This window comes from Gekko japonicus, unplaced genomic scaffold (genome assembly GCF_001447785.1).
Source record: "Gekko japonicus isolate JY-2015 unplaced genomic scaffold, Gekko_japonicus_V1.1 scaffold428, whole genome shotgun sequence".
Classification (NCBI taxonomy): Eukaryota; Metazoa; Chordata; class Lepidosauria; order Squamata; family Gekkonidae; genus Gekko; species Gekko japonicus.
Window position 1 is genome coordinate 805,065 of NW_015165842.1, and position 27,988 is coordinate 833,052.

The 27,988-nt window shown below is 46.4% G+C and overlaps 1 protein-coding gene across 1 annotated transcript in view; it reads left to right on the forward strand.

Moving 5' to 3' along the window:
* Positions 1-2,323: 2,323 nt before the first annotated feature.
* SLC23A1 (solute carrier family 23 (ascorbic acid transporter), member 1) overlaps positions 2,324-27,988 on the forward strand; it is a gene marked incomplete at its 5' end in the record, with an annotated part of 39,439 nt that continues 13,774 nt past the window's right edge. Inside the window, 8 exons of the mRNA XM_015411006.1 lie at positions 2,324-2,404; positions 6,426-6,583; positions 7,114-7,202; positions 9,845-9,912; positions 12,860-13,041; positions 16,145-16,265; positions 18,613-18,769; positions 26,912-27,059. Coding sequence (XP_015266492.1) covers positions 2,324-2,404; positions 6,426-6,583; positions 7,114-7,202; positions 9,845-9,912; positions 12,860-13,041; positions 16,145-16,265; positions 18,613-18,769; positions 26,912-27,059 — 1,004 coding nt within the window. The remainder of the gene's footprint in view (positions 2,405-6,425; positions 6,584-7,113; positions 7,203-9,844; positions 9,913-12,859; positions 13,042-16,144; positions 16,266-18,612; positions 18,770-26,911; positions 27,060-27,988) is intronic.

Sequence of the window (27,988 nt, forward strand, 5' to 3'; positions counted from 1 at the left end):
CAGTGGGGCCAGGACACTAGAAGCCCTCACACTGTTGACCCCCCCAGCACCAAGAATACAGAGCATCACTTGCCTCAGTTCCTACCTATTTCTCGTGGCTAACATCCGATGGACCTCTGCACCATCCTTCCTTATTATATAAAAGCAATTTGGAGTGGCCACATTCCATGCGCTCCCTCAGCCATTGGCTTCCTTCCCTCCCTCTCATTTGTCTCGTCTGCACAAGGGGAAGCTGGTGGGAGGGAACCTCAGCCCAGGTTGGATCTGGGCACAGTAGAGAGTCAGATGACTGCCTGCTTCCCCCTCTCCCTCTGATGGCCTCAGCAACAGAAGCCGGAGGTAGCAGGACCTGAGTCCTCCTGGCCGAATGGAGGGGTGCTGCCTCTTCATCCCCTGATGAAAATTTGCGGCCTACTGCAGCAGCTCAGCCAGGCTGATTGTTACCCAGAGAAAACAGGCATCTGCTTTGTCAGAACAACAGAAGTTCTGTTAATCGATTCATAAGTACACTCTCTTAGTGACTGCTACTATAGGCCTTGTTTTTCTCTCCATGAAGGCAAAAACCTTGCCCTCTTCCTTTTGGCTGCCTCCGTACTCTCTGTAGTATCCTCAGAGGTGTGAGGGAGAAGGGGGTGGCCATACTTATACTGCTGCCAGCCGGATCACCCTTCAGTCCTGCTCTGTAGTAGCCAACACACAGGAGACTGTGGTAGCTTCAATAACAGGTCCCTTTACTGTGGTGTATTTGAAAAGGCTTACATGAATCGCCGCGTTAACTCTCCATGATAAGCTCGAGCCAGAGGAAAGCTCCTCCGAGCCAACTTGCTATTGGTCGCTCCACAACAGCGACCAATCAGAACTATACCAATTCCCTGCGAGGGAAGGACTTTCATTGGACGTTATCCGCACAACCTCATTGGTTGTTTATTGTAAATAGGCGTGGCTACATTAGCCCGGGAATGTTTAAAAGGAGCCTAGCTCCCAATGTTAAGTTGTTCTGGTTATGACTTCTTTCAAGCGCTTGTTTGTACCTACAATAAAGCTGATCACTTTTGTTGAAATCACTCTCCGGTTCTTTGTTAGCGGCGATCTAACATTTACTGCTTGCAGCTGGGAGAGAATACTTACTAATGGAGAACCCACCAGTACACTCTGAGACATTTTCCGCAGGGATGGTTCTCCCCGTGCCTTCACTTGTATTCTTCCGCTACTTTCCCTCATTTCCACAGATTTTTTTGCAGTCCCAGGCAAAAACGCGCAGTTTGTCTCCTGTTGCTCTGCAGCATTTGTCTTCGCTGTCTTCGTGAATCCCCATGCTGTGCCGCAAGAGGGGGCAAACTGCGTGTTTTTGCCTGGGACTGCAAAAACATCTGCGGAAATCAGGGAAACCTGCAGATGGAGCAGGCAGAAGGGAACTTGATACTGTCAGGTTCCACAGCAAGTAACTCTTCACACACGTTTCCTGAGAAGCGTTATGCTTTATTAGAGTACAAAACCGGTACCATATCCACAGAATTATTGTTAGGAATAATTATAGGGTGGGAACATCCGTGCATATAGCCAGACGAGGCGAATAGCTAAGCAAATGAACTTCGAGCGCGCGGGGGGATTTCTCCCGGCGGGAAGTTACATAATGAGCGGGGGACTCGCAGGGCCCCTGAGAGCAGAAAGATTCACACCAGTGGTGGACTGCAAGCCCTCCCATCCTTACAAGGCCAGACTGATAACGCCGTCTAGCCGAGCCAGCTCCCACGGTCTCCGAGGCAATGTTTACGCAAAGCTGCTGAGCTGCGAGCAAGCGGGAACGGAAGGACAGAAGCAACATAAAATGGCAGCTAGCTGACAGATACTGCGGAAAAGGGCTGAGACAACCTCAGCACCAAAACACAAGACCCATGTGAAGCCTCTCCTATACAGGCCTTGTGGAGAAAACAGAAAGCAGTTCTTTGGGGCTCCTTTAAAGCCACACACACTGATGATGATATGATGATGATACATTCAATACACAGAGCCTTTATTTAGTCTTAAGATCTCCTTGCTTGAAAGGGAAATGCCAGCATTTCATCTTCACCATAAATTCTATCAGGGTAAAAGCTTGGCTTGTAACTTATTGAGTTGCCAACTCTGGGATAAGAAATTCCAGGATGTTTGGGGGTTCAAGCCTAGGGAGGGCAGGATTTGGGGAGGAGAGCTGGCAACCCTGCTTAACCTAGACCACAAGCTCTTCCTGCATCCCACTTTCTTCTGTGCTCTCAAGTCTTTCTTTGTTTTTCAGCAAAAGGCAGCAGATGGCGTTGGGAATCATGCAGGGCCAGCCGCACCCCAGGAACAGAAGGGTTTTGATATGATCTATTTGCTTGAAGATGTGCCGCCGTGGTATCTCTGTATCCTACTGGGATTTCAGGTAACAAACCGATCGAGCGCCATCTGCATCTAGGCTTTTGGGATTAGGCCAAAGCGGCGCAGCCATTCCTTGTGAACGTCTCTGTGCGATCAGCCGAACTAATCTTCGTTGTTTCTTGTTTCTGTAACGACCGTGACAAAAGGCACCCTTTGTAAGTGTTCGGGTTTCATTGCCTGGCATTTCTCCTAACAGCCCTATTGTTAAAGAAGGCTAGGGAGTGCCTTTACTGGAAGACGGCAGGTATACCCCTAGGAGACATTGTACTGCTTACAATGATAAAATAATCTGGTTTGTTGATTGATGATAACTGGCAGTGCAATCTTATGCAGTGTTACTCCATTCTGGGTTTAGAATGGATTAACTGCACAGGACTGCCCTGTAACCGTACTTGCCTTGCTCATTGTATTTGCTTTCCCCTGTGAGGATGGCCAGGTGCCCCCTGGCTACTGGCAGGGGGTGGGGGGGGTAGGGTTGCCAGCTTCACGTTGGGAAATTCCTGGAGATTTTAGGGTGGCACCTGGGGAGGACAGGGGCCTCAGTAGGGTACAGTGCCATAGAGTCCACCCTCCAAAGCATCCGTTTTCTCCTGGGGAACTGATCTCTGTAGTCTGGAGATGAGCTGTAATTCTGGGGGATCCCCAGATCCCACCTGGAGGCTGGCACCCTTACCCCCTGGGCTTTAATTTGTTTAAAAAATATTTTCAAATGCATTTAAAAAACAACAACTCTGGTATACTGAAATGTACACAATGCTATTCTCTTGGTTCCTGCCTTATTTGTATTTATTGTTGTTTTTCGAATGACAGATTATTTCAGTCTAATTGTGTAAATTATGTAGTTACAGGTATACCCCCAGGAGAGCACTTTGCTCTGGGAAGAAAAATCTTCTGGTGATCTCTGTCTTGAAAGATATCTGGCTGTCCTCAACCAGTTTTTTCCGGTTTTTCTGGGTTTTTTCTGGATGTCCTTTTTGGCCTTGGCACCAGCCTGGTGGAACTCCCTGCCACATGGCATTCGAGCCCTGCGGGACCTAGTGCTGTGGTTGTCAAGTCACCTTCTCTTTGCAGCGGGGGAGACTTCGTCCCGTTCTGGGACACTCGCTCATTCGCATAGTGCGCGCCGTGATGATAACACCCGGAAGTGCCGTAATCATGCTGGACACATCGCCAGGCGACACTCTAGCAATCGCTCTAAAAACTCAATGGTACCATAGAGTTTTCAGGGTGATTGCTAGAGCGTTGCCCGGTGACGTGCCCAGTGTGATTACATCACTTCTGGGCGATGTCATGGCGCCGGGCACGTCAGCCTGATCGGGCCACTTCGGGGGTGGGGTTTCCCCCACCGGCCGGATCCAGACCAGCGGATTGGGGGCCCTTTCAGCAGGGGAATCCCTGCCCTCCAGGGGGACTTGGCAACCCTACCTAGTGCAGTTCCGCAAGGCCTGTAAGGCAGAGATGTTCCACCAGGGCTATGGTTGAGGACAGCAACAGTTCCCACCAAGCCTGGCCTCTTCCTTCTTTCCTCCCCCCCATGCACAACCAATTTAAAACGCCATCTGAAATAGGATAATAATTAGTGTGTTTTTTATTTGTCAAACTGACTGTATAGCTTTTATTGGAATGCTTTGAGATGTCGCTCACCGCCCTGAGCCCTGTACACAGGGGAGGGCAGTCTATAAATAAGATAAAATAATAAATAAATAATAAACTTCCCTTGTGTGTGAAAAGATGGAAAGGCATAACTATGGCCCCGTTCATATGAGGGGTTTTGGTCCGGGAGCGAGACAGAACAGGGGCGGATCAAACGGGCGCGATCCCACAGCAACATCTGGGAATCGTTGCCTGTCCGTCCCCGATCTGTCTCTTCCGCGCGAAAACCCGCACTAAAAAGAACCACCTACCTGGGTGGTTCTTGCGAAGTAGAGCGGCTCAAACCGGCCGTGGGATCGGCCGCGCGTCCTTGCGGCGGCACATCCCGGCCTCCGGCCGAACTGCGCATGCTTGAGCATGCGCAGTTCGGCGGCCTCCCCCTTGCCTCCGACTCTTCCTCCCCAGCATGTGATCGTGCCGGGGAGCAACGGCGCGCGGTGCACGGGATCCGTGGGATCTTGCTCGCGCGTATCTTTTTTGATGCGGCTCTCTTTAGCCGCGCTTCGCCTTGTGTTTTCCCTGCCGCGTGGCAGGGGCCTATGTTGTTGTAATAAATAAATAATCCCAATAGCATCCCGTAGTCCCAAATGCAGTGTTACGAACTTTTCCTGCCCGAGACTTCATACTGGATGCAGGTATTGGGGTCCTAACTATTAGTGCCCACTGTGAAACATTTAAATTCTGTTGGCATAGAGCCTGGCCACCACCAGATCAGTTGCTTTATGCCAAACCCATGGTGGGAGATCCATTCGCATCACAGAGTCGGTATATCTACCCAGCGGCAGGTTTGATGCTTGTATGGGTGTCCTCCCAAACCTCAGCTGGGGGGGTGGGGTGGATTTTGCTTTATTTATAGCCTGCCTTTCTCATTGAGGTCACAGAATACAAAACAGTGCAGACAGACAGCATAAAACGACGAATGAGCCATGCACTAGAATTAAGATTGCAGAATTAGAGAACAAATGTGAACAACAAACTATCTAAATCAAGATATACTGTAAACAATACAGAAAGTGGATTACAAAGTGTAAAAAAATGCAGTAAATGCAGGTGATACCTGCAGTAATCATTCCAGTGGACTACCGTCCCTTTCCATTATAAAGGTGCACTCCTGGGTTGCTCCATTCTACTACAATTCGAGTCTCTTTTTTGAAAAATGAACATTAATGTTTTGCACATTCTGCAGAATGATAGAAATGTGTGTACAAACGTCCTGTCTAGCGTGAGCTGCAGCTGAGGCAAACGCTTTCCAGGTGTGAGTCACAAACACAGACACTGAAGAGAGCTTAAATTGTCTTTATTTAACTTCACATGCATTCAGTAGATCATTTACTCACAATTGAGCTGATAGCTGGATAGAGCGTTACATCTAGGGTTGCCAAATAGCACTCACCTCCTTGGCGGGGGACTCCTGGGCAGTTCCTGGTGCGCACGTGCGCCAAGCGCGCGCCGCGTCTACATCACCCAGATGTGACGTCATGACACCGGGCACACTGGGGCGAGGCCACAGCCATTTGAGGGGAAAACATAGAGTTTTCCCCTCAAATGGCTGTGGCCTCGCCCCCAGCGTGCGACGTCACATCCGGGTGACGTGCACGTGGGGCTGGGGTTTCCCCTGGGGCCCGATTCCGCGGGGGCGGAAATCGGGCCTCCAAAGCGGGGGGAAATCTGCCCCCCGGGGGGATTTGGCAGCCCTAGTTACATCTTTCTGATCTAGGTCAATACTATGGCCGTGGTGAGAAAAGAGATGGGCTTCCCCTCTCCTTGCAGTAAGGGTTGATGGACAAAGAAATGGAAAAGAACAATAAAACTCCTATCTTCACACCTCTGAGCTCAGGAAATTACTCTTAATGAGCCAGTCAGAGGGAAGCTTCTGGGACCCCTAACTGAGACTACAATTCCCAGGTGCAACTGCTCTTAAAGATACACAGCAGTTTTACTAAACTACAGTTAACGCTGACTGGGGGCAGCACAATATGCATGCTTATTTTTAAGGATGCTGAGAGGGGGATGGGATTGTAAGGCGGGCACATAGATCAGATTCAAGGTTCTGGTATTAACCTTTAAGGCCCTAAATGGTCTGGGACCAACGTATCTATGGGACCACCTCTCCTGGTATACCCCTAGAAGAGCACTACGCTCTAGGGAGAAGAACCTTCTGTTGATCCCTGGCCTGAAAGACATCCGGCTGTCCTCAACCAAATAGGCCCTGGCACCAGCCTGGTGGAACTCTCTGCCAAATGACATCCGTGCCCTGTGCCTGCAGGATCTAGTGCAGTTCCACAGGGCCTGTAAGGCAGAGATATTCCAGTTTAGGGAATGCATCTAAATAATGTGCTGTTTTGTCCCCAACCACCCAATTGTTCCTCCAGCATTATTTGACGTGTTTCAGCGGCACCATAGCAGTCCCCTTCCTCCTGGCAGAGTCTCTGTGTGTAGGAAAGGACCAGTATACCATCAGCCAGCTCATTGGCACCATCTTTAGCTGCGTGGGAATCACGACTCTAATCCAAACCACAGTAGGAATCAGGTAGGCTATCACCTCTGTGATCTTAAAGGGAGCAACGTATAGTAGCATGGTTGTCTTCAACCTTTCCAGACCCAGGGCCCACTTGTAAACCCCCCCCCCAGGTGGTAGTATGGGGACCCCATTGACTTCTGTGGACTTAAAAGGGTGTAACTCTGCTGGGAGTTACATTGCAAGAGTGGGGGGAAAGAAAAACAAGATGAGCACCAGGAGGTGTTACCATACTGCAGAAGAAGCCAATGAGCATAGTCATGGAGGAATGCTCTCTAGTGCTGAAGGACCTAGCTTTGCTGTGCTCCTGTTCCTCTTAGCACATGTTCAGCGGCGGGAGGCATAGAACCCATCATCCCTCCCTGTAGTAGCAGCAGGTCCTTCAAAAATAGCAGAGATGGGTGGGAAATGATTACTTTATAGCAGGTCATGGCCCAGTAGATGGGACTCTGTGATCCACCTGGATGTCCCAGCCCAGGGGTTGAAGATCGCTTTAGCAGTGAATGGTACTTAATAAAGCTCTTTCTCTTTTGGCCATCCAGACTTCCTCTGTTTCAAGCCAGTGCATTAGCATTCCTAGTGCCTGCCAAATCTATCCTGGCCCTTGAAAAATGGAAATGTCCTCCTGAAGGTAATTCAGATGTGTTTATCCTGCAGGAGGGTGGGTGATGCAACATCACCCTCTTCTCAGACCCTGCTGTCTGCTGTCACCTGCAGAGGTGAGGCAGGCTGCGACCAGCGACCGGTCTTTTCCCAGTGGTGGTGTCTCCTTGCTAGGGTTGCCAACCTCCAGGCGGTGGCTGGAGATCTCCTGGGATTACAACTGATCTCCAGGCAACAGAGACCCATTCCCCTGGAGAAAATGGTTGCTTTGGAAGGTGGGCACGGTGGCATTATATTCCATTGAAGTCCCTCTTCCCCCGAAGCCCCACCCTCTTCAGGCTGCACCCCACAAATCTCCAGATGTTTCCCAACATAAAGCTGGGAGCCCCACTCTTCACCTTTGGGATGCACTCCACTTTGAGGCTCACCCAATGTTTATTTTCCTTTCTTTTAGGCCCTCAAGGCCAAACATTTCTTTTTACCTGGGTTTTTAACTGAGGGGTTCCACCTTTTCAAATTATTTTTATGGAATTCTTCTAGCCTAAGGATCTTTTATGAATATAACTTTAGCTTGCCCGGTGTTGTTTTATGCTGTCTTTATGTCCCTTGGCTTTTTTTTTACTTGCTTTTTTATACTGTTGGTTTTGTTGTATGGGGGGGTGGAGCCTGAGGAGGGCGGGGTTTGGGGAGGGGAGGGACCTCAGCAGGATATAATGCCACAGAGTCCACCGTCCATCGCAGCCATTTTCTCCAGGTGAACTGACCCTTGTCACCTGGAGAGCCGTTGAAATCTCAGGAGATCTCCAGCCACCACCTGGAGGCTAACAAACACACAAAAATGGAACCAGAGTGAATGCAGTTATGCAACCAAGATAAACGGAACAATCTGTCGCGCTGTACAAATCGCGCTAGAGACGACTGTCTTCTTATACTGTTCTACTTACAACCAAAATTAACACACATAACAAATGGTTTTGCCAGCATGCCTAAATGACAACTGCACCAGTTGAATAGTGAACGAATAGTCCTTGAAAGTACAAGTCTCTCTTCAGATTGATGTGGTCACCGGCTCGTGGTGCAGAGAAGAGTTTTCAGAAGGAAGCTCGCAATAGACTAGGGGTGTCAAACATAAAGCCCGGGGGCCGGATGTGGCCCATCCAGGGCTCTTATGCGGTCCCCAAGCAACTAGTGTAAGGGAGGGGAAAGGAGACTGCTCAGGGAAGAGTGGGCAGAGCCACTGTGATTGTGGCTTCAGCAGTCTAGCATCTTGGGAGCATCTGCCCAGCACTGCACTGCTGCCTCTCCAGCCCTCCCATGTGGGTTTTCCTCTGCACCCCCCTCCCAGCCCATGGGGCCTTGCACTGAGGATACACCAACTCAGAGCTTACCAGCTGCTGTCCTTACAGTTTATATCTCTGGTACCTGACATTATATTTTATGGCACACATGGCCCAGCCCAACAAAGTGACCTTTCTATCAGATCCGGTCCTCGTAAGAAATGAGTTCGATGCCCCTGCAATAGATGGAATGAGCTCAGGACTAGCTGTAGTGAAAACCAAAGATTATTCTGTTTATTTGTTTGTATAACCACCTGGAGGCTGGCAACCCTATCTATTGTATATATTATTTGAATATGTTTATCATTTTCAATGAGTGGGCTCAAAGTGGTTATCTGAGCAGGGTTTTCTTTTTTACACATATATGTTACACCATTCTGTACTTTTGTACGTTTGTTTGAAAGGGTTTCCGCCCTCTTTTTTTTGTGTGTGGATATTGTGCATGTAACATAGGGCGATTTCGCACTAGAGCTGCCTCGCGGTTGCGCCGCTGTTTGCCCCGACACAAATATGTCAATTTCACACCCGAAGCGGTGGGGCTGCATTTTGATTCGCGGCTTCGCCCGATTTCCCCCGCAGTTTCGTGATCCTGGTTTTTGAGGATCACAAAACTGTGGAGGGATTCGGGCGAAGCTGCAGGTCAAATGCAGCCCCGCAGCCTCGGGTGTGAAATTGACGTATTTGTGTCGGGGCAAACGGCGGCGCAACAGCGAGGCAGCTCTAGTGCGAAATCGCCCATATAGTAGGCGGATCATCTTTAATGGTTCGCTGTGCATTGAGGAGAATTTTGTCACACATCTGCACCTGATTGAATGTTGAGCAGGGTCGGCAGCTCTGGGCTGGGAAATACCTGGAGATTTGGGGGCGGAGCCTTGGGGAGGGCGGGGTTTGGGGAGGGGAGGGACCTCTGCAGGGTACAGTGACATAGAGTCCCCCCTTCAAAGCAGCCATCTTCTCCAGGGGAACTGATCTGGGTCATCTGGAGATCAATTGTAATAGCGGGAGATCTCCAGGTGCCACCTAATATTCAGGGAAGCAGAATAAAGACAAAATTCTCTGCACCATTGGGTTACAGATGCCATACTTCCAGCACTGTTTCCCCGGAGGCCACCATTTGCAAATTGGATCCTTGCCCTTCTTGGCTTGTGAAAGCAAGTTACCAAGAAATAGAGGAATTGTTATCCAAATTTATCAACACTTCCTTGACCCCTCAGACTTCAGATTACTGAAGAATCCTCTCAGTTCCCCTATCAAGCAAGTTGCTTAATGCTGTTCCCCCCCCCCCATGGTTTCTGCTCCAGTGTATATTTACCTTTCTTGCTTCATTATGCAGAGGAGGTCTATGGAAACTGGACATTACCCCTCCAAACCTCTCACATCTGGCAACCAAGGATGAGAGAGGTAAGTTGAACCAGAACTCTAGCCTGCCAAGGGATGATCCAAGTCCAATGCAGCAATCTTTGTCAGGACGGGAGCTCATATACTCAAATGGCCAAGTCAGATGTGGTGTTTTCCCCCAGGGTTCCCTCAACCAACTTCTGGGAAGTAATTTCTTAAATGCCTCAGGATCCAGTTTGGATTGGGACCACAGAGTGAGGGAAGAAGGGACTTCAGACTTCCTCCTGAAATGGCCTAGGGGCTCATTATCCCCCCCCCCCCGCAAATAACATCACTTTCCAGAGCCATTGCAGGTTGGGAGAAACAATGCTTGTGTCTGTGAAGTGGAGGGTGAAGAAACTGTTGTCTGACTGAAGGGACTGGGAGTCAGGTTGGGAGAACCCAGGCCCAATCCAGGAAAAAAGTCACGGTTAGCTTGGCCCTTCGTATAATAGCTTTCTTTCACAGAAGTGCTTTGGAATTAATCCCATTGCGGTATATGCACGGAAAATCCAAATACATTTGATATGGGAAGTCTTTGGACAGTAGCTGGCAGGAATTCTGTTTACCTGACAGAGATCTTCCCTGTTGAAGTGCTCAGTCATGTTCCTTTCCCAAGTAAAATTTCTGTATGTCTTTTCCCTTGAAAACTCAGACCTTTCAAGGAAACGACTCAAGAAAGAAGTACTTCGTATTTTTTCTCTGCCATCCTAATGATGCTTTAAACATATAGGAAAATGTACTCTGAAATATTTCCAAACATTATAATTCAGCTGTATATATTTAGAGTGGTGGAGGAGACCCTGGCTGGACTGGGAACTGGCATGCATCCACAGACAGATGGTTGGCATTGCCAGCTTTGCTTGGGGTGTAAGATTCCCTTTGTTTCATACAGCCTGTTCCTTCATAGGAGGGCTTCGGAATCAGAGCAAGTTTCTCATTAAGGATGGGCACAAACCGTATTTTTGCGGTTCAGTTTGTGGTTTGTGGCTGAATCACAAACTGAACTATGAATTGATACATCGGTTTGCAAACTGAACTGGTTCATGACCCTGCTTTCTGCTCCCTGTCCCTTTTTGGGAGCAGAAAGCAGGGGTTTAAATGGCTTCAAACCATTTTACCCCCTGCTTTCTGCTCCCTCAAAAAGCGGTGGGAAGCATAAAGCAGAAGGTGAAATGGCTGTGAGCCACTTAAATCAAACAGCTGAGTGGCAAGAAGCACAAAGCAGGGGATTAAATAGCTCAGAGCCACTTAAACCTCGGCTTTCAGCTCCCCACCACTCAGCTGTTTTTCATGAAGAGCAGAAAGCAGGAGTTTCTGTTTTCTGCTTCAGGATGGGAGCTCATATACTCAAAGGGCCAAGTCAGATATGCTTTCAGAACGGGAGCTCATATTTCTGCTTTCAGGACATGACCTCATATACTCAAAAGGCCAATTCTAAACTGCTTTCTGCTCTTCATGAACCTCCACAAACAGCCATGAATTGCTTTAAAATTCGTGGAAGTCTGTGGCTGCTCTTTAGTTTGCGAACATCGCTTCATAAACAGCAAACTAGCCAAAATTTGTGACAAACTTTAGTTTGTGTGTCGGTTTGTGCTCATCCCTATTTCTCATGATCACTGTTGCAGGGCAGAAAAAAAAATCTAAACAGGATGCATTTTTTTTTTTGCTAAGGACATGTAAAGCCTGGGAGTGCCTAGGATAGTCCCTGGGATTAAAGACAACATCACTCACTTGTCCTCCTTGTTCTATGTAATTTCCTACCCTCTCTGCATCATACACAACCCTCCTACACACAGGCCCATCAACTCCAAAACCCCTGCGTTGGCAAGGAGGAAGAAAGCATAACAAGAATTGAAATCTCCTTTGTTAAATTGGTGGTGGAAAGGGCCGTCAAGTTGCAGCCAATTTATGGCAACCCCACAGAGTTTTCAAGGCAAGAAACATTCAGACGTTCAGAGCTGGTTTGCCATTGCTGCCTCTGCCTAGCAACCCCCCAGACTTCCTTGGCGGTGTCCCATTCAAGTACTAACACTTCTTCCAAGATCTTACAAGAATGGGTTCGCCTGGATAATCCAGGTGTGGGCAAATTAAGTACACCCAAGCAAATGTTACTGTTTTGCATACTGTTTTGCATAATACAGAAGATGGGATTCGAAAGCACTGGAAGCTGGTGCAACAGGTCTTCCCTGCTTCCCTCTTTTGCTGCAACCCCCTGAGTCCCGTGAAATTCTGCTCCGTGGGCATTCAAGGGACTTGTAAGGAATAGGTACCGGCAGGGCTCTTTTTGTAGCAGGGACTCCTTTGCATATTAGGCGACACACCCCTAATGTAGTAGCCAATCCTCCAAGAGCTTACAGTAGTCCCTGTAAGAAGAGCTCTGTAAACTCTTGGAGGATTGGCTACATTAGGGGTGTGTCGCCAAATATGCGAAGGAGTTCCTACTACAAAGAGAGCCCTGCGGGTTGTCAGCCTCTAGGTGGGGCCCAGAGATTTCCTGGAATTACAGATGATCTCCAGACTACACAGAGCCGTTCCTCCTGGAGAAAATGGCTGCTTTGGAGGGTGGACCCTATGGCATTGTACCCCACTGAGGTCCTTCCCCTCCCCAAACCCCACCCTCCCCAGGCTCCACCCCCAAATCTCCAGGAAGTTCCTAACAGAATGGGAGGCAAAGAGGGGGTTAGTGGTGGGAGGGGCAATTGGTAGAAATCACGCTCCTTTCCTGCACCCATGGAAGTGCTGCTGCCCTTGATGACCCCGGAGGTCCCTTCCAACTATGATTCTATGATTCAATGTAACGGCCATTCCATCAGCGGAACAGCATCTTAGGAGCCAGCTCACAATCTAGTGTTTCTGGTGACAATTGTTTCCTCCTGTGAGATGTAGCTTGGTTAGATGTGTTTTAACGTCCCATTTTCTGTCCCTGTCAATTTCATTCCATCTGTCCCCCCCCCCCATTCTTCCATAGATCCAAGGAGCAATCATCGTTTCTAGCTTGGTGGAAGTGGTAATTGGACTGGTGGGCCTCCCTGGGGCGCTGCTCAGCTACATTGGTCCCCTCACAGTCACACCCACTGTCTCCTTAATAGGTCTCTCCGTGTTCCAAGCTGCGGGGGACAGAGCCGGATCACACTGGGGCATCGCAGCACTGTAGGTCACCTGTTTTTCTATACTGCTCCATTTCTGTATTCTAATTTCTGTACTGTAAAACTGATTTGGGGTGTGTGTGTGGAAACATCCCACCTTGTAGAACTGAAGTCGCTGAGGGACGAATTGCGGATATAGAAATTGGCCAGTTACCCAAATACACCCAATTAGGTTTCCAGCTCTGGACTGGGAAACAATTTTGGGGGGTGGAGCCTATGGAGGGCGGAGTTTGGGGAGGGGAGGGAGTTCAGCAGAAATGCAACGCCATAGTCCCTTTCTGGACTCTCCTTTTAATCCATGTTCGCCGTGGTGTCCTCCAAGCAATTCTGCACTGAAATTGAATTCGGCCTTCTTTTTACCGGGTGCCGCAAGACGGGGTGAGCTCCCGTCTCTAGTTCCAGCTCCTGCCAACCTAGCAGTTCGAAAGCAAGAAATTGCAAGTAGATAAATAGGTACCACTTCAGTGGGAAGGTAACAGCGTTCCGTGTGCCTTGGTGTTTAGTCATGCCGGCCACATGACCACGGAAACGTCTTCGGACAGCGCTGGCTCTTCGGCTTTGAAACGGAGATGAGCACCGCAACCCTAGAGTCGGATTCGACTGGCTTTCGAGCAAGGGAACCTTTACCTTTACCTTCCCCATTCTGCACTAAAATCGAGTTCAGTCTTCTTTTTACTCCGGGTTTTCCCCCCATTCTGCATTACATTACCTCCCTTCAGTGGTCAGCCCAGTTTCAGCCCGCTGTTGCCCCGAGTTATTTGGATGCAATTTTGCCATGGACTTAAATTGCTTCAACTCGAACACTGAGGAAATCCAGAGTGGCAGGCAAATGCGGAAAAGTTTCCATCATAGAGTCCACCTTCCCAAGCAGCCCTTTTCTCCGGGGAACTGATCTCTGTTTTCTGGAGATCAATTGTCAAATTGGGAGATCTCTTAGCCCCATGTGGAGTGAAAAGTACTGGGTTCGCTGCATGGAGGACTCAGACGACGACATACTGTAGCACACGTTTATTGTACTTAACACAGACAAAGACTAAAGGACTAACGGCCGACAGGGCCAACTATATACATATCCACCCAGAACCCCCCCATTCCCATTGGAGGGTTTGAATGTCCCGCCAAGGTGGCTATTGGTTGGGGCTGGGGGATCCGGGATCCGAGGTTTCCATTGTTCTAGGATCCAAGCTCTTGCCTGTGCCGCGGACCCCTGGTGGCGGTCCACGTACATAACATGGAGGTTGGCCACCGTAACCCTCATCGTCTCACTCTCCCGGCTGCCAGGCGAACTCAAACAAAGCAACAAGTACAGCTATAGATGGCTGGTTTTTCAGTTGCGAATATTTTGAAAGGAGAGCCCTTTTCAGTCGCCCAGTTTTGATATATCAACTAGATATATAACACGAGAGCATGTGCTAACTATTTCATGTGAACAGGACAATGCACCGATTTTTCCGTGAGCAAACTCTGAAAAATCTAGTGAAGCGTTTGTGCGTACCAAATTGTATGAGCATAGAAAAAAAGTTGTCCCAGATCACACCCCAATGTCCAAGATATGATGAACGCAGTAGATTTTTGCAGACCGTAATATCCTGCTTCCCCGGGAAGGTCAGATCAGGAGAAACTAGTCATATTCTCGGCAGAGAGGGACACATTCATTACTTTCCAAAGGGTGAGATTTGCTGCCACCATCCTAAAGGGTACAAAGATGATGGGATGCGCTGACCAAAGTATGTCTAACTGTTGACTGCTCCACTCTGGGTCACTTGTCATTTGTCTCTGGACTGCATACTCTTCCTTTCTTCTTATTAGACATATTTTTAATGACGACTTTGTATTTTAATACTTTCTATAAAAATTTCCAATTTTTATTATTTTATTATTTTGCAGATTTTGCCTTCTTGGACATTTGCATTTCACTTTGTATTGCTGCTATGGCTTTTCTTGCTAATGGGATAAAGATGGATTGATTGAAAATAGATACAGGGGGGGAAAGTAGATGTTAAATACCAATGAAACCAGTGAGGCTGAACCATTTAAGGGTCGTGTGGATGCAACTTACTTGGGATGTCACACATTAGATGCAGAATCAGGTCTAAACTACAAGTACATTGAGGACTTGTGATTGAAACCCCCATGTAGACTGAAAACAAAGCGAGGATGGGGAGACATGATATGAATTCAGGTTGTTAGGCTGAGGAAAGGGGGATCTTTTGTGATGTCTTTAGCCCTGGCAGTGAAAAAGACAGGCATTCAATCACACCTCCCCAGTGTCACATGCAGGGCTATTTTTGGGCAGGAACGCACAGGAATGGAGTTCCGGCTGGCTTCAGAGTTGGCCACGCCCACTACAGCTAAAACATCTGTGCTCGTGGCTACAGAGGGAAGGCCTGGAGAACAAACCCCCCCCCCCAGCGACTCCGAAGCACGCCGGCCGGGGGGGGCCCTGGAAGGATCGGGGAGGCATTTAAGGGCCAGCTTGCCAGGGATCCCGCAGCTGTGGGGCAACTGGGCAAGTCAACGGAAGACATGGGGGTGTGGCCTAATATGCGAATGAACTGTGCTGTTGGGGTGTGTGGCCTATTATGCTAATGAGTTTCTGCTGTTGGGTGTGGCCTATTATACTAATAAGTTCCTGCTGGGCTTTTTCTACAAAAAGAGCCCTGGGTCACATGTTGTTTGGTCCTCAGACACAAAGTTTATCATCAGTGATGGCCAGTATCCTGTTGTATGCAAATTGTAGTTGTTTAGGGGTGAGGAAAGAAAGAAAAGAACTAAGCACTCCACTGTGCAGATGGAAATTACTAAAATCATTTTAGAAAACTGGACCACTTCCCTTCCGAGTGCTGTTGAACTTTTCTGTGCAACCCAGTAAGAAAAGCCTGTTTATTGTTCTTTGTAGACTGAGGGTCTGTTCATGTGACTTAGCTGCTCGTGCTGATTTCTGTTTTTGTTTTTAATGTAGAAGTAAAAGTTGGCCTGAGAGCATTATGTTTACAGGAACTTAATGATGGTTAAATTGCATGAATTAGTCCTAATTACCATGTTGACTGTGTTCCCAGATTACTTGGGATTTCTGCCTTTCAGCACTCCTTTTCTCTTTGGAACAGGTCGATTTTTTTAATCGTTTTATTTGCCCAGTACCTGCGAAAAGTCACTTTTCTCCTCCCTGGTTACAAATGTGGGAAAGGATGCATCCTGTTCCGGATACAGATCTTCAAGATGTTCCCAGTAAGTGATATCCCGTTTGTTAATGGGGACAGCTTTTCATGGTACAGAAGCTGATTTCACATTGCTGTTGACAGTCTTGTTCTATTTCTTATATGTTGCATCTTGCCATAGCTGTAAGAAGCACAGCCTCTCCACTTTTAACTTAATACAAATTCAAAGAAAGCATTGAAACTGGGTGTAGCTTGGGAGCATGGAGCTGTGTTCTTTTGTCACTAGTTGCTATGGCATTCATAATAACCAATCAGGGCATGTGACTTTTTGCAACCAACTACAGTGGTGTGGTATAGGAGCTTTTCCACATTCTCCTTTTCCTCGCTTGTGTGTTCCTGTTGCTTCAGGGTTTTTTTTTCTCTTCCTCATGTGTTTTGCTCCCTCTAGTGGTCACTTCAATATTACATTGCTTTATGTCTGGTATAAAAACCTGCAGTTTAAATCTGCAGGGAGATATGCTGGATAGAAAGCAATGTGATATCGAAACAACCACTAGAGGGAGCAAAACACAAGTGGAACCAGAGGTCATTTCGGGGGGGATCACGGGGGATTGCAGTTCCCCCGGGTGAGGTACGGGGGTGGGGCACATGATGAAGCCCCGCCCCCTGCTTCCGGCCGCCCCACTTCCGGCCCTCATTCAGCCAGGAGGAGGCAGGAGAAGAGGGAGGGTAAGTTGCTTCCTCCCTGCCTCTCCCCACCCCTGCCTGCCTGGGGCCAGGGAGGGCCTTTGCGGGGCTTCCTTGCACTCCCGCTGGCCTTGCAGGCCCACCGCCGGGCCCCTCGTGGGGCTAGGCAGTGGAGCTGCAAGGCTGGCGGCGGCGGCCGGGACCGTTGGGGGCGGGGTGTGTGGCCTTATGACACACTTCTGGTGATGTCAGGGGGTGTGGCCTTATGACACACTTCCGATGATGTCAGGGGGTGTGGCATATGCTAATGAGTTATGTTAATGAGTTCCCCTAGCTCTTTTTCTACGAAACAACCCCTGAGTGCAACAGACCCTGCCCCCAAAGCAACAGGAATGCACAAGTGAGGGAAATGAGGAGGCGGGAAGGCCCTAGAATTTCTGCAGAAAGAATGTCGTTTTTCTCAGTGACAAATTACTGTAGTTTTGAATGTAAAGAAAATGCCTAACACAGGAGAACAGCTTCCCAGCTTTCTTTCAAAGAACTGAAGGGTCAGATACGTGGTTCTCCATTTCCTCATTTTATTTATTCATTTATTTGTTTGTTAGATTTATAGCCTGCCCTCCCCGCCAAGGCAAGCTCAGGGCAGCTTACATACAGAATTTAAGAACAGAATAAAATCATACAACAATTCTCAAGAGCTATACATAGATGCTGCAGGTCAGACGGCGAAACAAACACATTTCCAAGTATTATCCTTAACAGATGTCAGTCAGTAACAGCAATAGCCGATGGTAGAATTCCAGGGTAAGGCTCTGATTTTAAATTAAGATTTAAATTAAGATGTTCTATGTGGTTCAAGGTCACCCAACGAACTTCTATGGTACTATGATGATTTGAACCTCAGTTTCCTAGATCCCAGTCTAACCACTGCACTATGCTTCAAAAGAAGCTGGGTAGCAATGGTGCTGGAGAAGACTCTTGAGAGTCCCTTGGACTGCAAGAAGATCAAATCAGTCAATCCTAAAAGAAATCAACCCTGACTGTTCCCTGGAAGGCCAGATAATGAAACTGAAGCTCAAATACTTTGGCCACCAAACGAGAAGGGAGCACTCACTGGAGAAGACCCTGATGCTGGGAAAGATTGAAGGTCAAAGGAGGGGACGGCAAAGGATGAGATGGTTAGACAGTGTCATAGATGCAACAAACATGAAATTGAGCCAACTTCAGAGGACGGCGGAAGACCGGAAGGCCTGGCGGGAGCTGGTTCATGGGGTCGTGAAGAGTCGGACTCGACTGTGCGACTGAACAACAACAAAAAAGCTTGTGTGCTCTGAATGAGCAACAATTGTGAGTATTTATTGCACAAAAATGACTGGGGCGGAAGAGTCTCCTAAACTTGGAAGCTCTCTCCAGTTTGCGTAACATCTTGTTCTAGCTTCTCCATAGTTCTACAATTCTAGATACTTCCAATTCTTTCAAAATGGAAGGAGATCAAAAGCAGATGGAGATTAATATTTGAGTGGACAGATTCCGCTTCTCGTTTGAATTACTAGATGGCCTCACGGGACAGCAGGACCTTTTGAGTGTGGTTACATTGAGCTACAGTTTAGTGATGTTTTAGCCACGTGGAGTCTGTCTTCCTACAGTTGCTTCTCTGTTTCAGATTCTTTATTGGCAATAGTATTTCGGTGGCAGTTTGGACTATCTGCATCTCTTTATCTCCTCTCCAGATCATCCTTGCCATTCTGGTGGTCTGGCTGCTGTGTTACATTCTGACAGTGACCAACGTATTTCCTCGTGATCCAAATGCCTACGGATATAAGGCCAGGACGGACTCTAGAGGAGAAATCGTGTCGATCGCTCCATGGTTCCGCTTTCCCTATCCTTGTAAATATGATTCCTTTGCACTTGCTGTATATTGGCATTCTTTATGCTCCGTGATCTTGCGTTTGAAGAATTTCACACAGAATCTGATAGCAATAGGATCTCTTGAAATGTTATGTCAATAGTGCATGGACTCTAATCTGGGAGAACTGGGTTTGATTCCCCACTCCTCCACTTGTAGCTGCTGGATGACCTTGGGCAAGCCAAAGTTCTGTCAGAGCTGTTCTCTCAAGGACAATTCTGGAAAGAGCTCTCTCAGCTCCACCTACCTCAAAGGGTGTCTGTTGTGGGGAGGGGAAGGGAAAAGAGTTTATAAGCCACTCTGAGACGCCAAGTGAAGTGCGGGGTATAAATCCAATCTCCTCCTCCTCCTCATAAGTGTGAAGAGGTGGTTGAAAATTTTCAGACTCTATTAATTGTTTCAATATTGTGTGGAGTGATGCTTCTGTGGCCGACATGACCAATTGTTTCTCACTTTGGTCATGTTCTCCTTCACTTGCCCATAATTCCTCTCCTACCATTTTGGCTACCCTTAAACTTCCATTGCCATTGGATTTTCAGAAAGGAGCATGTAAAACAATGTAATATCCAACTGTACCTGGCATAGCTTCTTGCCTGATGCTGTCTAGGCCCACTTCTTTCTGTGACTTTTTTAATCTTGTCAATGCAGAGTTTTCACATTCTCTGTTCAGGACTGGGTTTTGCATGTACCCATGAGATGTACATGATGTCCTTGTATTTACATGAGAATAAATAGGATCTTCCATGTACAGAATGGTAGGTTACATGCCTCTCTCTCTTTCAATACTGCCTTATAAATTATATCATGGTCTTTTTGTGATCTTTTACCAAACCCACACTGGAACAGAAAGATACGGTTCAAAACCACATTCAAATACCCCGGGCCAACACCATACTGACTGCAAAGTCATGGGCGAATGGCCATAAAATGGCCATAAATCTATGCAGACTGTAACCATAAAACCGAGAGATCAAACAAAGTGAAAGAGGCATGCAGTCTGGACACTGCCATAAAATCCGATAATCAAAGAAAGTGAAAGTGGCATGCAATGTAGAGGGGAGTTTCTGTTCCAACATGGATTTGGTAAAACAGTGGAGCGAATGCTAGATGTAGAATGGGCCATTGACTCTTCAGGCAGAAAATAGATGGAAATTGGATTTCTCCACCACTAGGGATTACCTACTTCCTTCAGTTCAGAGACTTTCATATATGGTTGTCAGCTCTGCCTTGGGAAATACCTGGAGTTTTGGGGGGTGGAATCCGGGGAGGGCAGGGTGTGGCGCCTCTTATTTGAGAGGACTGGTTTTCACTTTATATGTGTTCTTTGCTTTTGCAAACTGGGTATTTTCTGCTGCCACTAGGAATTTAAGGAATTCCAAACCTTTTCTCCTTTGCTGCTGGTAAGGTGACCCAGAGTCTGGGCTTTTCAGGGATCTATGTAGTCCTGAGGATAGAGCTGAATTCTGGGATAAACTTGAACAAAAGATGATTTATTGAAATAAGAACAAAATATGAGGTTGGTTATTCTGTAACTGTTTGGGAATAAGGGACTTGTAAATATGTCTGTCAAATGTATCACACACACTGTCCTTTTGACATTAAGATCCCACTCTGACAGGAATCTCTCACATAGGCAGCCACACAGGCTAAGCTCTTGGTAATTTTAACTTCCTTCCAGATCTTTAATGGCTCACTGTTGAAGACATATATACTGCACTCTTTAAGATCCCACACAGAACTATCAGAACACTCACTGACTGAACTCACTAACTGAACAATTCCAACTGATTTATCTAACTGACTTTTCTATAACTGACACCTACACAGATCCACACAGAACAACTCCTCCCACACTCTGTCATACTCCAATCACAGCACACTTCTCTCTCTCAATCATTGTACTCTGCATTCACTGCACTGCAACCAAACATTTAAAGAGACACACACACTCTAAAATAAGGAATCATTACACAGGGTTTCAGGAGGGGAGGGACCTCAGCAGGATACAGTGCCACAGAGTCCATCCGCCAGAGCAGCCATTTTCTTCAGGGGAATGAATCTTGATTGTCCGGAGATCAGTTGTAATAGTGGGAGATCTCCAGGTGCCACCTGGAGGGTTGTCAGACCTACTCCCATCGCTTTCCACTGACTTCATTCCAAAAACTAACAGCTTTTAGAATTCAAAACTTAAACTTAACATAGAGAATGAAAGGTATGGCTTAAGAATAAGACATCGGACTTCCGGTTGGCGGATTGGCAATGGCGGTCGCTCTCCCCAACTTGCGAGGAGGCGACTAGCATGCCAGCGGCAAGGAGGGGTGCAGCCTCAAGCGGCACCCCCAACGGAGCCCTTGTGATGGGTTCCAGGCCAGAGGGCTATTGAGGGTTAGCCTCTTCGACGGCTTGATGCCGGAGAATAGAGGCTTTCCTCCGCCCTGACGGTCCTACCGCTGAGTGACCATATGGTACAAGCTAGTTCGACCAGGACAAGCACAAGAGATTGAGCGCAACAATGAATGAGAGAGCAGGGTCTGTGAAAGGACCAACAATGAACGTGAGTTCGATGTAAATGAATTATTTTGACAAAACGGAGTACCCCCCCCGTGGAAAAAGCAGAGCGCAAGGAGGGACGCCTCTTGAGCGCAGAGACAGATCAATGCAGCGAAGGGGGTAGGGGGGAAACAAATAGCGAGACTATATTGAGAGACTTACTTGAGTACCGATAGCGAAAAGACGAGTCTTTCGAGCCCTGGCAAAGCGGTTTGAAATTGTAAACAAAGAGGGAACATGGCGGCTTCACGAGGAAAGTTTAAATCGAAACCAGGCAGCCAGAGTCTGAGACTGGAAGAGGATGCAGACATCATGAAGTTACTAGCGGATATGCTGAAGCCGGTAATGGAGCAACTCGGTGGTATTAACCAGCAACTAGCTACATTGAATCAAAACTTTGCTCAACAGCAGCGCCAGTTGGCAGAAACAGAGAAGAAAGTGGAGCAAGGTACTGAAAAGTTACAGATATGGACGCCGCAAATAAGAAAGTGAAGAAAAGAGTGACAGATGTGAAAACAACACAAAAACTTCAGGAAACTCGTTTGTTACAGCTTCAAATGGAAAAAGCTAATATGACTCTTAGATTTCAGGGATTGCCTGAAACTGAAAAAGAAGATTTGAAGAAGACTCTGGGTGAGATTATCGCTCCAGTAACAGGCTTATCAGCGGACGAAATAATAAAAGACATCGAAGCTGCCTACAGGCAGTGTTCCCTCTAAACTGAGTTAGTGTGAGCCAGCTCACAGTTTTTGAGCCTCTGGCTCACACATTTTTGTCTTGGCTCAGGAAGGACGGCTCCAGAGCAAACTAGTTTATCCAGCAGCCAAATCTCTTGCTCACAACTTTAATGCCAGTAGCTCACAAAGTAGAATTTTTGTTCACAAGACCCCACAGCTTAGAGGGAACATTGCCTAGAGGGCATACTCCAATTATATAAAAAAACCCAGCCTGCCTGGAGAGATTGTGGTTAGATTTGCGAGAAGACAGACCAGAGATGCAATATTAAAGGCAACTTCGGCAAATCCACTGAAATCTGGGAATATAACCATCAGAACTTTAAAAGACATTCCATTTGAAATACGTCAAAAGAGAAAAAGCTACAAGGAGCTCATCTCATTTCTTCAAACCAATGGAATTCAATATCGGTGGGCGATCCCTGAAGGTGTCGTTTTTAAAATCAATGATAAAAGAGAGAAGATTGACTCCCTTTTTAAAGCTAAAGAGTTTTTGAGACGTCAGCTGGGATCAGAGGAAGACCTGAAAGATGAAGAAACAAAATCAAGTGACTCTGCTACTTCTGGAATGGATGAGGGCTCTGTTGGTGAAGTGGGAGAGGGAGCAGTGAAAACTGTATATGACTTTAGAGACAGAAAATCGAAGTAAGGGCAGAAAGACTCTGTAAATCGCCCTTTGAAGCAAAGAAGATGCTCAAGAAGTTCTCTCATAAAAATTAATTTACTAACATAGAAATGAAACAAGAACTCTACGAGTATATTGTGTGACTAACACTTTTATTACTAACATATAGCTTAACACGGAAATGATCTCCTTCTCTTGGGTTTTTAGTTAGTGTGGGTATCTTTTCTTTATCCCTAGTTGTCGTCCTCCCCTATATTTTTCGTTGTAGTTCAGTAGTCTCATGAAAAATAATAAAATTCCCTCTCAGGGGTTTCAAAAAAGAAAGAAAGAATAAGACATCGAAGGAACAGTGAGTGACGTTGGCCCATTCTGCATCTAGCATTCCGTTGTTTTACCAAACCCACACTGGAACAGAAAAAGATGCAGCTCAAAACCATATTCAAATACCCTGGGCCAACACCATACTGACTGCAGAGTCACTCTTTTTTTTAACTGTTTATTTATAATTTTCAGTATACATCATGTCATCGGTTTACATTTCTTATTCTTGTGAGTCATATTTATTTGCCTTTTCTAGCCATACAGAAAACATTTTCCATCTTTTTTCAAATATTTCCTTGCTATTACCTTGTATTGTTAAGCTTAATTTATCCATTTCCGCTACTGACAAAATTTTAACTATTACATCTTTCCTTGAGGGTATGTCCTCTTTTTCCCATGTTTTGGCTAACAATATTCTAGCTGCTGTAAAAAAGTATATAATTACATATTTATTTGTTTTACTATATGTTTCTGGAAGCATATTCAATAAAGCTATTTCTGGTGAAAATGGTATTTGCATTTCTGTAATTTCATTTATCATTTGATATATTTTTTCCCAATATCTTTGTACTTTCTCACACCTCCACCACATGTGCATTTATGTGCTGACATTCTTTTTACATTTCCAACCATTCTTATTGTTTGTATAACATTTTGCTAATTTCTCTGGTGTCCAATGCCACCTGTAGAACATCTTATATATATTCTCCTTATATGGAATTGCTCGCATAAATTTTATTGATTTCCACGTTTTTGTCCATTGCTCTGCCTCTAATGTGTGTTGTATATCTTTTGACCATGTAACCATTGTTCCTTTAACCATTTCACCTGCCAAATCTTGTCTAATTCGTTGTTTTCTTTATAGAAACCCGTTTTTTTGTCTATGTTATATCTCGAGGTTAATTGCATTTTATCCCACCAAGTACGTTTCACCTTTTGTTTAGCTAACTGCTCATCATTTTTTAAATTATTATTTGCATCTAACAGATCTTCATAGGCCACTTTCCTACTTTTCTCCATCAATGTCGATATCGTTACTGCTTCTATTGGTGCCACCCATTTCGGGATTTTTAAGTAGTATCTCATCTTTATTTCTTTCCATACTTCTGTTAAAGCTCCCCTTATTGTATGATGTGTAAAATTCTTTGATAGTCTGCCTTCTTCATACCATACGTATTTATGCCACCCCATTACCAAATCATGTCCTTCAAGCATTAGTAATCTAGTATCCTGTAACGTTATCCAGTCTTTTATCCATAATAATGCTGCTGCTTTATAATATGAATTCCAGTTTGGTATTCCAACCCCCCATTTCCTTTTGTCTCGCATATATTTACGATTAATTCTTGGTTTTTTATTATTCCATATGAATTTACTACATGTTCTTTCCAATTCTTTAAAATACCTTGTTTTCCTTAGAATTGGTATATTTTGCGCCAAAAATATAAATCTAGGTAGAATATTTATTTTTATAGCCGCAATTCTACCCATCATTGAGATCTTTAGGTCTTTCCATCTTTCTAAATCTTTTTTAGTTTCATTAAGTAATTTATTGTAGTTATCCTCTGTTAGAGTAATGTTTCGGCTTGATATTATAATTCCTAAATATTTAACCTTTTAAACTATTTCCATCTTAGAAAGAGCTTGAATTTTATCTTTTTGTAGTTTTGTACAGTTTTTTGTTAATATATTAGTTTTCTTGAAATTAATTTTCAGTCCTGCCACTTGTCCGTACTCTTGTATTGTCTGGATTAGATTCGTTATTGATTCTATTGGATGACTACAGAGTCACTCTTGAATGGCCATAAAATGGCCATAAATCTATGGCCCATTCTGCATCTAGCATTCGCTCTGCTGTTTTATCAAATCCACGTTGGGGGAAAAATTCCCCTTTACATTGCACGCCACTTTCACTTTCTTTGATTGTCAGGTTTTATGGTAGCCTCCACACTGCAAGCCGGTTTTACTTCCTTTGATCTCTCGGTTTGATGGTACCGTCTGCATAGATTTATGGCCGTTCGGGGATGACTCTGCAGTCAGTATGGTCTTGGCCCGGGGTATTTTGTTTGCCAGTTTGGTGTAGTGGTTAAGTGTGCGGACTCTAATCTGGGAGAACCGGGTTTGATTCCCCACTCCTCCACTTGCACCTGCTGATGTGATCTTGGGTCAGTCACAAGTTCTGGCACAGCTGTTCCTGAAAGAGCAGTTTGTGTCAGAGTTCTCTCAGCCCCACCCACCTCACAGGGTGTCTGTTGTGGGGAGGGGAAGGGAAAGGAGTTTGTAAGCCGCTCTGAGACTCCAAGTGAAGGGCGGGGTATAAATCCAATCTCTTCTTCTTCTTCTATTTGAATGTGGTTTTGAGCCGCATCTTTCTCTGTTCCAGTGTGGGCTTGGTAAAACAATGGAGCGAATGCTAGATGCAGAATGGGCCTATGCAGACAGTACCATAAAACCATTGAGAAGACAGAGGAAAAGCCAAGGCTGGCTCTTTGCTTTGAGGAAGAGGTCACACCGCAAGTGATAGATATCATGCTAGTGTGACACTCCGATTTCCTATGGCATTCCCCCCATCCCACACAGTTGAGCTGCAGCAGGCAGAGTGGGTGGAAGGCAGGAAGTTGGCCTAGAACAACACCCACAAACGACATCAATTCTCCCCAAACGCTGCCCTTCATAGGCACCCCCTCCCCGAAATCTCCTGGTATTTGGTGAGGCAATATTGGAAATCCTTACTACACTTGGGATCACTGCCCTAAGAATTAGTACTCACTGAGGAACGTTTGTAGAGCCATAGAGCTGGAAGGGGCCATGCAGGCCATCTAGTCCAACCCCCTGCTCCATGCAGGGTCAGCCTAAAGAATCCCTGACAAGTGTTTGTCCAGCCACAGCTTGAAGACTGCCAGTGAGGGGGAGGTCACCACCTCCCTAGGCAGCCAGTTCCTCTGCTGAACTACTCTTGCTGTAATAATAATAATAATAATAATAATGCTTTCGATTTATTAATCACTTTCCCCACAAGTGGGCTCAAAGTGATTTACAGTTACACTTTTAGACAGGGGACTAACAATGTTTCATAGGGGATAGGAAAGACAACATATAATTCATTTTAATTGCACACGCTGTAACTGCACGGTGGAAACGTCTCTGGCTTGGATCAGTCATGTCCCGAACGGCTGCATCGACCGGCTTGATGACGATGGGGCTTCCGGACCCGTATGTCGTATTGCCACACTGCCACTGCCTGGCTGGAGCATCCCACTGCAGAGATTTTTTTGTAGCCGAGTAGTTTCTTTCGCCTTCCGATCCTGGAGCAGGCCGTCCCAACCGACAGCTAACACCTTCCCCCAGGTGTTATCCAACTGGCATCTTCCTGCCTATAATTTAAATGCATTACTGTGAGTCCTATCCTATGCTAAGCAATAGTAGCATTCTTTTGTCATGGACCCTTAATTCTGTTGGAATATACAAGATCTATAGTGCACCTACTTGAAGAAGATCAGAAGAACAGCCTATAGGGGACAGCTGAAGAACTGCTAGTTAGCATAACAAGATTAGGGACTTCCCACAATTTCAAATTATGTCCTTCCTGTCTCCTGATTGGATCTTTGGGGACTTCCTGCTCCAGCTGAGCCCTCCCCCTTCATTCCTGTCTCTCACAGCAGTTAGTTAAGTCTCTCTCCCTCTCCTCTGTTCTATCAGAGTTTATTTCTTCTTTAATAAACCGAGTTATTTTCTTTAAAGTTTTAAACAGTTGGTGCTCCGTTCCTCTGCATGTTTAAACTCCGCCAACGAATTCTGCAAGGTGTGTCCCTGTAGGCCCAGCCCATTTGAAGTGATCAGATTCCTGTGTGTTTTTCTCTGGCACACACCTACTTTGCCTTTCCTCATTCTAGGCCAGTGGGGGATCCCTACAGTGACAGCTGCTGCGGTCCTGGGAATGTTCAGTGCTACCTTGGCTGGGATCATTGAATCGATTGGTGATTACTATGCCTGCGCTCGGCTTGCCGGAGCCCCGCCTCCACCTGTGCATGCCATTAACCGGTAGGTAGGAGACATGCAGCACCTCTGTTCCTTTGCACTGCTTTGATATTTGAAAAACGTAGGACAATGATTTTCTCAACGTGAAATCCCGCCTCCCAGTCATGTGACTCACAAGGCGGCCAGCTGATAAACTAGAGGAAGAAGCAGCCCCTACATTCTTTGTCATGCCAAATGTTTCCTGGCAGATCATAACTGAGGAGGAGACTCAGGAGATGAGATGGTATTGCCAACCTCCAGGTGGGTACATACCAAAAAACAAAGAAACACTGTGATAAAAATGACATTTAATAATTCATGTCTATATGTATATCTATTCAAACTTGACAGTATTGCTTAGGAAATTCTGACATATTCAAGGAAAAGTCCAACATCATGATATTCTCTATTTTTATCTGGCTAGAAGCCTTCTTGTATTCAAATTGGCTGTTTTTGAGAGTTTGAGTTCCAGCATGAGAGGTGGAGAGCATTATCAGTTTGTTATTTAAAAAAAGGCTTCTTAGCCAGACAGAAAAGATGACTGAGACGCGGCTTCTGGTCTGGCTCCCGCGAATGGCGGACGCATCCTCGGGTCGCTCCCGAGGTCGTCTCGCCCACCCGCGGTGGAGGAGGGAATCCGCGCGAGCGGAGACCCGAACGAGCCCCTCAGGAATGGAGGAGCTCGGATCCGGGGCGCTTTAGGGCGCACTAGGGGGGAATCTCTTTCTCGGCTGAACGGTCGGGAATTGAGGCTCTCGCCATGCCCTGCCCCAATGGACCTTGCTGCGTGAGCGACCCCGTACGGGGTTTAGCGGAGCCACCAGACGTCACCGAGTGATAAAGCGAACAACCGATAAAAGTAAAAAAGAAAAGATCGGCTAAACTGTGAGTTGTCAAAATGCGGAGAAAAAGAATTAAGAGCGCTCCCCCCCCATCAGCGGAAAAGACGAGGA